Consider the following 12,773-nt stretch of genomic DNA (forward strand, 5'->3'; position numbering starts at 1 on the left):
AGGAAAGGCAGAATAGAAAACTGCTGTACTGAGGATCAAAAACTCCACTCAGTGAGGCCAGAGACACAGGAGGGATTGTTCTACAAGTCTGAGGGAAGCCCTAGGTTTGCAGAAAATTCTGCAATAAATACATTGGGGAGTTAACCCCCAATAGAAGTAATGTCCGTAGTTTTGTGAAATGAATGTTCATGGAGTTCTCGTATGACTAAATTCCGAGAGCCTGGTGACTATTTGGGGGTTGCTAGGCAACGAGAGCCAGCATAGTGTGGGGGTTAAGGTGTCAGACTAGGACTGGGAAATCCAGGTTCAAATTCCCACTCGTGCCATGGAAGCTTGCTGGGTGACCTTGGGCCAGTCATACACTCCCAGCCCTTACCTTGGCTAGTATTTGTATGGGAGACCGCCAAGGAATACCGGGGTCGTGACACAGAGGCAGGTAATGGCAAACCACCTCCGAACGTCTCTTGCCTTGAAAACGCTACAAGGTCGCCATTAGTCAGCTGTGATTTGACAGCAAAAAAATGGCAACCACAACTATTACTGAGCCTTCCTAGCCTTGGTTTCTCAGTCAAAGGCAGGGAGGGAAGAGAGCAAAAAAGACTTCAGGGAGAAAGAAGCATGGAAAGGGAAGAGAAGGAGAAGCTGAACCAGTGGCAGAGACAGGAAAATGTAGTTAGAAGGATAGGAGAGAGGCTGCCCAGGGGAGCAAAGGAGGGAAAGCTGAAGACTGAGGGGGTGGGGACGATAAAAGTAAGTTTGTTTGGTGGGAAGGAAAGAAGGAAGCCGGGAAAGGGGCAAGTCTGTGGGGCTTCCATTGGCAGGGGAAGAAAAAACAGTGGGATGGAGGGTGGGAGAAAATTATATTCCCCCCCTCCAAATTGTTGTGGTTCCACTGCCTGTTATTTCTAATAGCAAACTTTGAATAAATGCCTATCACTATAGCATTAAAACAAACTACCCACAGAGAACTTTGAGTTTTTGCATAGTTTTCAAACTCTCCAGGTATGCAGAAAATATGAATTTGTAAACTAGAAAAAGAGACACCCCCATAGCTTGATGAGAACTGAGTATCTTGTTGCCCTTTGGAATGAATGGAGCATTGTGGGTAGTTAAATATCAATTAAAGAACAGGGGGGAAGAATCAAACAAGATCAACAATGTATTTTCTCTGTGATTACTTATATGCCCCCCAACTTGATTTAACTTTTGTTTGCAGTCCACATGGAGACCATAAAGCAAATGTGGGATTGAACCTAAAATTCAATAAAAAGAATGAAGAAGTTCCTGGGTATACAAAGAAAGTTGGAAATGAGTGGATGTATTCTTCTGCAGTAGAACAACTCCTTGCTGAATATTTAGAAAGGTATGAAATTGGATACATCTTGCATCGTAACAGTGCACTGTACAAACTAATATTAAGTGCAGTATTTTAGATGCATTTATATCTATTTTATTGATGGTGTTATTTATATCAGCAGTGTTTAAGCAGGTTTCCTTGAGCCTATGTTAGTGGGGAAGGCAGCCTTGAATTTTTAAAAATACAGAATACAGCCAGTGATAAATATTTTCTGCACTCTATCAGATATTCTGGCAACAATAATTGATAACAGGGAGGGGTTGTTGTATCTCACTTTATCTGCCAGTAACATAGAAGTTTATAAACGCCATACCTCTCCTGATTTTTCTCTCACTTCCCCATAATTGAGTATTTTTCCAGCAGAAAAGGTTTAGATTTGTTGACCATGCAGTCAGCACATCTGCCCTTGTTGAATAGCTTGCCTCAGCCATTTTGAAATTAGTGTATGTTCTGATTTAATGCTTTCTAAAGAGAGAAGAATAAAAATGGCAAGGAATTGTGATCTTAATAGGTTTTGCTAAGCTTTGTTCTCCCTGGAAAATATATTGGATCCAAAGTTTGCACTCCGTGGCTGTAAGGAGCCTTCTGCCACTGGCACAAGAAGCCTCGCACCAAGGGGCATTCTGTGGGTCATTCTTATATGTTGTTTGTTTTGCTGTATAATTGCCAACTTATTGTACGATTAGCAACATTTTACCAAGTGCTGACAGCATGCTGGATGCTGAACAGGACATATTTCCCATGATCCAAACACGTTATGCTAATGAGAGAGAGAGTAGTCTTGGTTCTGAATTCTGGATTTTCATCATGCTACATTTGAGATCAGGGAGCTTGTGGCACAGAGTGGCAAGCTGCAGCACTGCAGTCCAAGTTCTGCTCATGACCTGTGTTCGATCCTGACGGAAGTCAGTTTCAGGTAGCCAGGTCAAGTTTGACTCAGCCTTCCATCCTTCCGAGGTCAGTAAAATGAGTACCCAGCTTGCTGGGGGTAAAGTGTAGATGACTGGAGAAGGCAATGGCAAACCACCCCATAAACATAGTCTGCCTAATAAACGTGATGGGTCAGTAATGACCTGGTTCTTGCACAGGGGACTACCTTTACCTTTTTACATTTGAGATCAGCTATGCAGTAAAAATATCCCAACATATTCCAACACATTGCATCTTGGATCCCAAATCACTTTTCAGTACTCTTCTGTTCCATTTCACCTACTCAGTGCTCTGCCAATAAATTGAGATCTTGGGAATTTGAACAGAGATGTATGGGAAATTTACTCAAATATATTTCTGTATTTATTAGGGTCCCAGAACTTTTCAGCTACATAGCAAAAAACGGTCAAGAAGATATATTCTATGAAGATGATATTTGGCCTGGTGAAGAAGAGAATGGGTAAGAAGTTCATATCTTTTAGATAAATTCCTGGATTGAGGCAGTCTACATGCAGAGTGCTACTTTGGATTTGGCAGAAGATTCCATATTCAGGGGAAAGTCCGCATCAGTCCCCTGGGAATGTGGACATGATGTCCCTTGCTAGAATTGGGCTACAAGTAACCACCAAACAGTTATAACCACCAAACTGGTGTTATTACCTCTTGCCTTACTAATCACATGTGTTCGGGGTTGGAACCCCCCCCCCGTGATAAGTGTTTGCACTGCTCATAGTGACATTAATGCAAGTAGACTATGCAGCAGTAAGTACACTTGTAAGCTAAAGTTGTTCTTAAGGGTTTCTTGATTGACACAATATAATAAAACACATCTGGTTTAGCTGCTAATAAACTTTATGTGAAGATTTTATGAAAATATTTGAAGTTTGGATGGTTCAGGCCATTCTCTTCACCCAATCCAACAGCACATTAGTTAATCATCATTATTTATTTATTTACTTACTTCATTTATACCCTGCCTTTCTCCCTGGGAACCCAAAGTGGCTTATATAGTTCTTCTGTCCTCCATTTTATCCTCAGAATAATCCTTGAGGTAGGTTAAACAGAGTGTGTTTGACTGACCAAGATCACCCACCAAGCTTACATGATAGAGATTCAAATATGGGTCTCCCAGTTCCTAATCTGATACTGCACCATCACACAACTTTGTCTCATTATTATTGTAACCCAATACCAGTACCATCTTCTGAATCCATGAGGCAGGTACAGTTATCCTACGGCTTATAGCCTGACTTCCTTTCTGTTTGTGGAAGTCACTTGTGCCACTGGAGTAAAGGCCATGGTTTCCAGCAGTTCCCTGTTTCCACTTTGAACCCCGTGCTGTTCCAGGGTCTTACTTGTGTAACATTAGGATTGTGTAATATTAGGATTCAGGTCCATGTACTGAAATGCCCACCAAACACACTAGAATTGACTTCCATCTTCTTGAATCTGAAATTATGGTCCTTAACTCTTATACTACCTATACTTAACTGTTAGTAAACTGAAAAGCCTTGGAAATCTTCACAAGAGGTTGATTGTGCAGTTCTGGAGATTTCAAACATTTCATCTCCCATTTTATCAGAAATCTTAAAATGCTCAAGTACTGTAGTAAACTGCAAACAAATTCTGTGTTTATTGAAGAAGGGAAGTTTGACAAGAGCTGAAGTTGTGCTACAGTAATGGAAAACTGTTTTTGGCAGTGATTTTTATCAGATGGGATCTTGCTTTGTTTTTTTTTAAGGCAAAATTATTTACTAGCATAACCAGCTTTAAGGCATTAGGGTCTTTACCCTAATAATTATAGGGATAGCAAATAATTATAGTAAGCAAGTAAATAATTATTGGGTTACAAATATAACTAGTCAAGGCAAACTAAATTTTGTACTTTCAACTGTCTGCAAGCTCAGCAATTGAATTTGCTATACAATGGATAACTGCTGTACAGGCTTTATTCCAACAATGTTTCTGTATCCTAGTAAAAATTAACTGTAAATATAATTCTTCGGGATGTTTATTAATATGGAATAATTCTTAATCTAGTGCCGAGAAAGTTCAAGAAATCGTTGCATGGCTAAAGGCTCATCCTGTTAGTACTCTTTCTCGATCTTCTTGCGATTTACAAATTCTGGATGCTGCTATTGTTGAGAAGATTGAAGAAGAAATAGAAAAGTGCAAGGTACTTTTTTTTAATGGCAGAGGAAATACAGATGTGTTTTATAAGAACAATTTAGGGGGTTACCGCACTTTGTATTCCCAGCTATGTATTAAGAGTTTTAAAATGTTATAAAAAAATCGCTTTAAAAGGGTTTTTGGCTACCATGGCTAATAAATGGTTGGAAGACGTCTTCACAGCTAAAGGGGCCAAACAAAGTGCGAACAGTATTTTTTATAACGTTTTCAAACTCTTAATACATCGCTGGGAATACAAAGTGCGGTAACCCCCATAGAGTAATGGGACAGTAAATTATTTAGGACAGATTCCACTAGTGCTGTTAGAAATCTGTACTCAGTTAACTGGCAAAATAATTGCTGATTAACTTTGAATTGTAAGCTGCTTTGTAAATTACAGTAACTTGGATGTTGGCAGTTTTACATGGTTATTAGGCCTGATCAGTTGTATGCAAGCCAGTTTTCCAGTGAAATTATGTATAGCATTGAGTCAAAAAAGCTATGTTTGTTTAGGAAGGCTTTTAATCTGTTAAATTTTTATTACCCGCCAGTCCTCCAAGGAGCTCAGTTCTGTGCAAATGGTTGTCCTCTATATCCACATACCAACCCTGGGAGTTAGATTAGTCTGAGAGTGATTGTGAAGAAGTCAGGGCCACACCATCATTAGCAGCAGAAGAAAGAATCAAGGTGTTGAGTAAATCCTGTATTATTACTTCCTGATCCATGTCGGGATCCAAGGCACACAAACACACTACGAATGGCCAAAGGAATAATATTTATAACCCAAAATGGGTCCTGATGTGGTATGAGGTAACTGGCAGGTAAGACAGTGACAAAGAAATGATTACTTTTCCGGGGTCCAGACCAAAGAGAAGGAGAGGCTTCATAGGTTGTCAGGAAGCACAAGAATACCTGAATGACTCTCTTGGATAATGATTGCTGTGATAGTTGCAGGTATGAATCTTTGATGAGAGTTCAGGGCAACAGATCACTTGGGGCATTCTCCTGAATACTGAATGATTGCCAGGATTGGTGTAGATAGTGCAATTACTGGTCTGCTGATTAGTGGAGCGCTGATTGAATGAGACAATGAAGGTGAGACAATGAAGATCTGCCAGCCCCATTGTCCAGCCAGGCACTCCCTGGGCCATGGGAAAATGCACAGCTGCCGACTGCCTTCCTGCCTATGACATGCACTTATGCCAGTTCTGGGGTCCTGTACCTGTAATGGCACCCTGTTAATGGAGGAGGGGTCCGGCTACTCACACTATGCACAAATTATTGGAATGTGGATTTTTATCTGCATTTTGGAAACCAAACATGTCTCCCTTTCCAATCTCTATAGTTGTATCTTCCAAATAAATTCCCTTTAGTCTGGGGAAATTAGAGGCCTCTAGAAGATCAGATTTTATATGATATATTAGACTTTCTCACTTCTGAGATGTCCATAACAGTCCTGATAGTCTTTCTCCTAATACCAGTATTTTGTTGCATAAGGCTCCTTGGCCAAAGATGGCATTAATCTCTAGGCATGATTAGTTGCGTATCGAATAGGAGTGATGTTGTATAGAAGGGAAGAGTAAGTAGGTTGCTGCTTTGTGCTGAAAAGTATTACTTTTTTGTAAGGTTATGCAATCCTAGAATGGTTTGTTTTATTATATTTCATCTCTTATTCCCTCAGCAAAGAAAAAGTAATAAGAAAGTACGTGTTACCGTGAAACCCCACTTATTATACAGAGTAAGTTTTGACTCTTTAATTACAGCTCTTGTAAGATGTGACAAAAATTGGATTTTTCATGCTTTATAAAGACTTTTGGACTGTCATACCTTGACATATCATCTTAATTAAAATGTTCAGTAGTAAATTTGTCAATTATAGTCCAATGTTAACCTCATCCATAGTAGCAAGCATACCTTGATGTTACCCTCACAGCAGGTACTTCTAGCTTGTTTGGGTGTGTGTGTGTGTGTTTTAACTGTATAATTCTGGATGTGTTGTATGAAGCATCTTACAAATGCCATCAATAACTTGCTCTGTGTAGACCAGCAGTAGTTTCATTAAGAATGCAGACTGTACTGATGTAAATTAACTTCAAACACGTTGAGATCTTTCCCCTTAATAATCTAATACATCTGCTTCTTAGATAACAGAATTATTGCTTATGAGATTGCTTTGGTAGTTGAACCATTTCATCTGGGTTTTGACACATTGAATTGGTTCCCGTTAATAAGATCCATGTGCACAAAGTTCTTCTCTCTCTCAATTGCCCTCTCCCACAGCAGCACTCCAACCTCCCCTCATTTTGCTTCTGGGGATCCTCCATCCCCTGGAGAAGCATTTCCAGCTGCTGGAGTTAGGGGAGAGTTATGCTTCTGTCCAACCCAATGTATTTAATTTTAGTGGCATATGTTGTGAAATTTGAAAGTAGTTCACGTTTGGAGACTTGCTGTAATTTCATTAGTCTTGATTCCTACCAGCCTTTAGAACAGCAGCATGGAACAGTACCAGACCGAGATGCAGAATATCGACTGTTTGACCGTGTTGTGAATGTGAGAGAGGGCTTTTCAGTTCCCGTTGGTCTTCGTGGTACCATAATTGGAATTAAAGGAGGTAAAAATTCCATCACTGATATATGGACAAATTCTCTGCTTTTAAAAGAATGTGGAAATAATTTATTAAACACAAATCAAGTTACAGAAAATGCATTATTTGAAATGTTTATGATGTAAACTTTTGCTTACATGTAAAATGTGCTAATGCTGTTAGCTTCTTTATGTAGCACTTTTACAAAATATGACAGGTCCTTACACAAGTGGAAAAGAGGTGCAAGAGTAATAAGATGCATCATCAGGTTTGGTTGCAAGATTCCCCCCCCCCCCCAGGAACAGAGACATTCTTTAAATGCCACAAATGTAAGATTTTTTAGGGGCTGAGAGGAGTCTTGATGCTAATAGTCTCATGCGCCTTCAAGGTAAAACTTTATTGTGGCTTAAACTTTTGTGAGCCGGATCTGCTTTGACAGTGGTCTACTCCATGATTACTTATATTTTTTTAACTTTTTATTTACCGTATATACTCGCGTATAAGCCGAGTTTTTCAGCCCCAAAAAAGGGTTGAAAAATCCCAACTCAGCTTATACACAGGTCAATACGGTAGGTCGAGGGAGGGGGGGAACTTGCCGCCGCCTCCAGCGCGCCTTCTCCCGGTCCAGGAGCGGCCTGTGCAGCCTCCTGCACGCTGGGGGGGGGGGCGCTGCCGCCGCCGCCTCCAGTGCGCTTCCCCGGCCCAGGAGCGGCCTGCAGGAGCGGCCTGCGCTCCGGGGGGGGCGCCTCCTCCTCCAGCGCTCTTCCCCGGGCCAGGAGCAGCCTGCAGGGCCTCCTGCGCGCCGGGGGGGGGGGCACCGCCGCCTCCAGCGCGCTTCCCCGGGCCAGGAGCGGCCTGCAGGGCCTCCTGCGTGCCGGGGGGGCCCGCCGCCGCCAGCTGATCGCCGCCTCTCCCGGTAAGTAGGGGGTTCAGGGGCTCTTTCCCCTCCCCCCTAGGGGTGGGTCTGGAGGGCCCGGGAGGCCGGGCGGGAGGGCGACCCGGGGGTTGTATAAGCCGACCCTCGGCTTATACGTGGGTGCCTAATTTTTCCCCATTTTTGAGGTGAAATTAGGCACCTCGGCTTATACGCTGGTCGGCTTATACACGAATATATACGGTATTAGCTGCCTTTCTTCTTTGCAGAATTCAAGGCAGCTTACAATATAATGATTATTAAAAAACACATTAAAAACAATATAAGTAAAACAGCAATTATAAAAGCACATGCAGGGCCACATTTAGATTTTAAAAACTTAAATCAGTCAAATGCAGTCCTAAATAAAACTATATTCAAACTATGTAGGTTTGAGACTCTTTAAAGGTAGAGAAAATTGGGGTGTAAAAACCAACTCTTCTTCCTTAGAACCTAATTTCATCCCTGGTGAATATTTATTGTACTCTTCGTATTTTTTTCAGCTAGCAGAGAATCGGATGTGCTGTATGAAGTATTGTTTGATGAAGCATTTCACGGAGGCTTAACAATTAGGTTTGTAGAGATAAACTTAGGAACATCTTTTTTTAGTATGATACATGAGCTTGTAGGAAAAGCTATAATGATAGCACATAAATCTGTTCTTTACAATTTTGATAGCATTTCTAGTGAGCAAGTTTTAACAATCCTTAATTCATTCTCACAAGTACACTGTAAAAAGCAGTAAGTTACTCTTGTTATTTTATAGATGAGGCAGGAAAAAGGAAAAATCATGAAGAAATCTAATGCACATACCATGCAATTCTGAAGGGGGAGGCGGAGCTTCTCAGGAGCCAGCCTACACTGGCGTAAGTGCCACTCTGGACCATCCAGAGTGGCACAGACGCTGGTGCAGGGTGACTTAATGCCAGTACCGGGGAGCGGCACAACAGCGTGAGCCTCACATGCCAACACTGCTTCTCAGGCAGTGTTTCTCCGGGGGAGACATTCCCAGGGGCGGAGCTGCATTTAGGCAGCTTCCAAACCCATTTTGTCCTGGGAACACGCCATTTGCAGGCATCCAGTTAATGCCTCCCAGCTGGGAGGCGGGCAGGACACACAGAGCTGGCTGGGCACGCTGGAACGACGCGAGCTGGCTTTCCCCGCCTGCCTCCCAGCTGGGAGGCAGGCGGGGCGCACAGAGCTGGCTGGCGTCGTTCCAGCGCGAGCCAGCTTTCCCCGCCCCGACGGCCAGCTGCGGGGGGCGTGTTATGGTCAGGTGCGTGCTATGGAGCGAAAAATACAGTATTCTCTCTAGTATCAGAGGAGCATGCCTATTATTTTGGAACGCAGGCAGGATGGTGCTTCTGCACTCGTCTTGTTTGTGGCTTCCTAAAGGCACCTGGTTGGCCACTGTGTGAACAGACTGCTGGACTTGATGGGCCTTGGTCTGATCCAGCAGGGCCTTTCTTATGTTCTTAAACTTTTTTTGTTTTTCTGCCTTTTGGGTTGGTTGTGGGACCCCCCCCTTTCCTTTTTTCCTGGTTATTTTTCTGGTTGGTTTATAGATAAGGAAGTAAAAAACATAATGCCACCCAGTGGTCTTCATAAAAGAGGGTTCTGAACCCAGGTTTCTTAGGTTAGAGTTCTACATGCATTGCTAGATTCATCTTACCTTCCATTTGTAGCATTATAAGAGTTGTTGGAATTAGATTTCAAAAATCTGCTACCCACATTTGACCTGGCCGCTTAATAACTGTGAGCAATTAGCATAACTAACACAAAAACCTTATTAGCCTTTTTCCCTCTTCCTTTAGGTGCTCACTTGCCAGAGGGTACCGCATGCCAGCCAGTGCCTTAATTAATCTTTCTCATGGCCATCGGTCTGAAACAGGAAACCAGAAGCTAACAGCCATAGTCAAACCCCAACCAGCTGTGAGTCCCTACCGGTCATGTTCACCTGAATCATTTTCTGTGTCTTCACAAAAAGCACATCTAGGAGGCCTCAACCATTCCCCTCGTTCCCTTTTTGTTCCAACTCGAGTAAGTCCACATTTAGTTCTTCAAATTAAGTCACAGAAATCGAGCTGTTGCTCAAACTTGGCTTCAGTGGGTGCTAGCTAAATGTTTTGGTTTTTGTGGTAAACTTTAGACAATGTTTCCTGATTACAGTCATAGTAACCAGCTCGGATGCATCCAGCTTTGCACTAGATAGTAGATGGAATGATCATAACTCTGTTCTTGGGTGCTGGGGAAAGTGGAGGACAATATTTTGACAGAAGTGTTTTGGGGATGTTCTTTTAGTTTGTGTCTGAAATCTGTTCATGCAGTACCATCACTTGGTAGAGCAAAGCATGTATGGAGATGACCTTGCACTGTTCCTGATAAATTTTCCTGTGTACAAGTGCTCTATGAACATTGATAAAATGATAATAACTAAATAATAATAAAAATGATAATAACTAAATTAACTATTTGGAAAACAAGTGAAAAGCTACTTTTCTTTACTCTCAATTTATGATTTAGCAGTTGAATGGACGGCAGCAAAACAGTCTCAAGTCTGAAAATCAGAACCCCAGTTCTCTCCAGAAAGGATCCTATTTAGGTGGCAATCAGAAATATAAAGTAAGTGGTTACTTTCTTTCTACCTTTTAGTAGCTGTCTGTTAACTTTTAGATGGGGAGGCTTAAACTGTTTTTAAGAGGAAGTAAATGTTAAAGTGACAAACCATGATCTATGCATCATATTAAATGGTATGCTATCTAAAAAGTAAGCTGCAGTAGCCTCATAAAAAATATGAAATCCAAAATATTGTCGAAGGCTTTCACAGTCAGAGTTCATTGGTTCTTGTAGGTTATCCGGGCTGTGTGACCGTGGTCTTGGTTTTTTCTTTCCTGACGTTTCGCCAGCCGCTGTGGCAGGCATCTTCAGAGGAGTAACACTGAGACACTGTCCTTCAGTGTTACTCCTCTGAAGATGCCTGCCACAGCTGCTGGCGAAACGTCAGGAAAGAAAAAACCAAGACCACGGTCACACAGCCCGGATAACCTATAAGAACCAATGAAATCCAAAATTAGAAAATAAAGAGATGCAACTGTTTTGTGGTTTTACCTACTTAGTAGTTGAGCAGACTCATCATGGGGCTTATCAGCATTAAAACAGTATGACCTCCCCCCATTTCCAGTTTGTAGTCTGCAACTTTCCTATATCGCTTAGCTGAAAGGCAGCAACAATTAGCTACCTTCTTAGCTGGCACTGTAGAACACATTGCTGAATGTCCTGTGAAGGGCTGTCTAAATTTTGGAACATACCAATTCAACTAACACTGAATCGATTGAAAAGGCTCTGGTCACTTAAATGGAAACTCAGCGTGCTCTGCATGGGAACATCCCTCCCAGTCCCAGAAGCTACAAAGGAAAAAGCAGTAGTAGCTAACATGGCTGCAGGTTTGGGGTGGAAGGAGACAGGTACGCTGAGTTGTGAATACTGTAGCAAAGTCAGTGCCGGTATGTGGGGGGGCAGTAACAACAAAGAATGGGCACTAGGTAGGGCTTGGGAGATTAATGTATATGAGAGAACAAAAATGAGGGAGGGTCCTTTATCTATTAAAAATGAGAGAGAGGATTGGGAGGCCCCTGTATGGGACTTAGGTGTGCAGTATATACAAGAGAAGATATGAAGTGATGCATTCTCCTGGCATCATCTGCACCAGGCAAAGTCTGTCCGGTTTGTTTGTTTTCTTTTGGTAGTGGTGGTTCATCTCCCCACCATCACCCCTTTCCCTGGCCTTCATTTATTTTATGGCTTCTTGGCTTTATTTGTTTTGCTTAGAATTTTGTTGTGATTTCCTGAATTTTTAATATGCTTCTGTTTTAATTACTGCACCTGTGTTAATTTATGGATTATTTTTATTTTACCATGAGACATCACACAGAAATGCAACGTACACCTCTTAAAATGTCATTATGAAGCAACAGTAAGGAACATGTGCAGGGGACACAGACACACAAAGACTTTGTGTACACACAGAGATTATGTTTATGTACGAAGCATGATGAAGGAAGAAATCTATACATGAGAGAGCCCCAGAAAGCAAGCAGGAGATGTCCTTACATTCTCTTGGTCATTAAAATCCACACTTCATGATATGGCACATTTTGTTTAAAAAGGTTGTTGTTGATTTTTTTTTTTTAAATTTCTTTCCTAGGCTCACAGTAAACAAGATGATGAATTTTGCAGTATTTGGCAATCATTGCAAAGCTCGGGAAAGTCTCAGCCTACCCAGCAAAGTAGACATGAGAAGGTTAGTTTTATATCCCAAGAGTGTATAATGTGCACTAAAACTCCTGTGCAGGATATTTCAAATAAAAAAAAAATCTCATTTTTTTTTTAGAGTGGAATTGTGCCTCAATATATAAAGTTAAATGCAGGCGGCCAGTTCTGTAAACCAGGCTTCAATGAGAGTAGCTTCAAAGGCCAGCAAAGAAAACAAGAGTCATTTAAAAAGTGTAAGTACTATTATTTTTTAGATTGTTTTTAAATCTCTGACATCTACAGAGCAATCCTGAGTGGGGTAGTTGCAGTGCACTGGGGACAGCACAGCCCTGCCACCTCCTGAACGGCTTGCAGAGGTGCAGCTGCATTACAAAATCAGTTTTTCCCCAAGCCCCTTGAAACTGCTGCATAGAGCACCAGCACAAGCCCCTGTGCCAGAGAAACGCTGCTGGCGAGGTTCCACCAGTGCCCCGTGTCATGCTGCCTTGAGGCTCCCCAACACTGGCGTTAGTGCCCATTTTCATGCCACAAGTGGCACTAACGCCAGT

The 12,773-nt window shown here is 42.0% G+C and overlaps 1 protein-coding gene across 1 annotated transcript in view; it reads left to right on the plus strand.

Moving 5' to 3' along the window:
- The window catches only part of XRN1 (5'-3' exoribonuclease 1), a 42,672-nt gene that overhangs the window by 21,818 nt on the left and 8,081 nt on the right, over nucleotides 1-12,773 (plus strand). Inside the window, exons 25-34 of the mRNA XM_056849790.1 lie at nucleotides 1,217-1,363; nucleotides 2,658-2,747; nucleotides 4,328-4,463; nucleotides 6,138-6,194; nucleotides 6,935-7,067; nucleotides 8,457-8,526; nucleotides 9,768-9,993; nucleotides 10,477-10,575; nucleotides 12,158-12,253; nucleotides 12,344-12,458. Coding sequence (XP_056705768.1) covers nucleotides 1,217-1,363; nucleotides 2,658-2,747; nucleotides 4,328-4,463; nucleotides 6,138-6,194; nucleotides 6,935-7,067; nucleotides 8,457-8,526; nucleotides 9,768-9,993; nucleotides 10,477-10,575; nucleotides 12,158-12,253; nucleotides 12,344-12,458 — 1,169 coding nt within the window. The remainder of the gene's footprint in view (nucleotides 1-1,216; nucleotides 1,364-2,657; nucleotides 2,748-4,327; nucleotides 4,464-6,137; nucleotides 6,195-6,934; nucleotides 7,068-8,456; nucleotides 8,527-9,767; nucleotides 9,994-10,476; nucleotides 10,576-12,157; nucleotides 12,254-12,343; nucleotides 12,459-12,773) is intronic.

This window comes from Euleptes europaea, chromosome 5 (assembly GCF_029931775.1).
Source record: "Euleptes europaea isolate rEulEur1 chromosome 5, rEulEur1.hap1, whole genome shotgun sequence".
Classification (NCBI taxonomy): Eukaryota; Metazoa; Chordata; class Lepidosauria; order Squamata; family Sphaerodactylidae; genus Euleptes; species Euleptes europaea.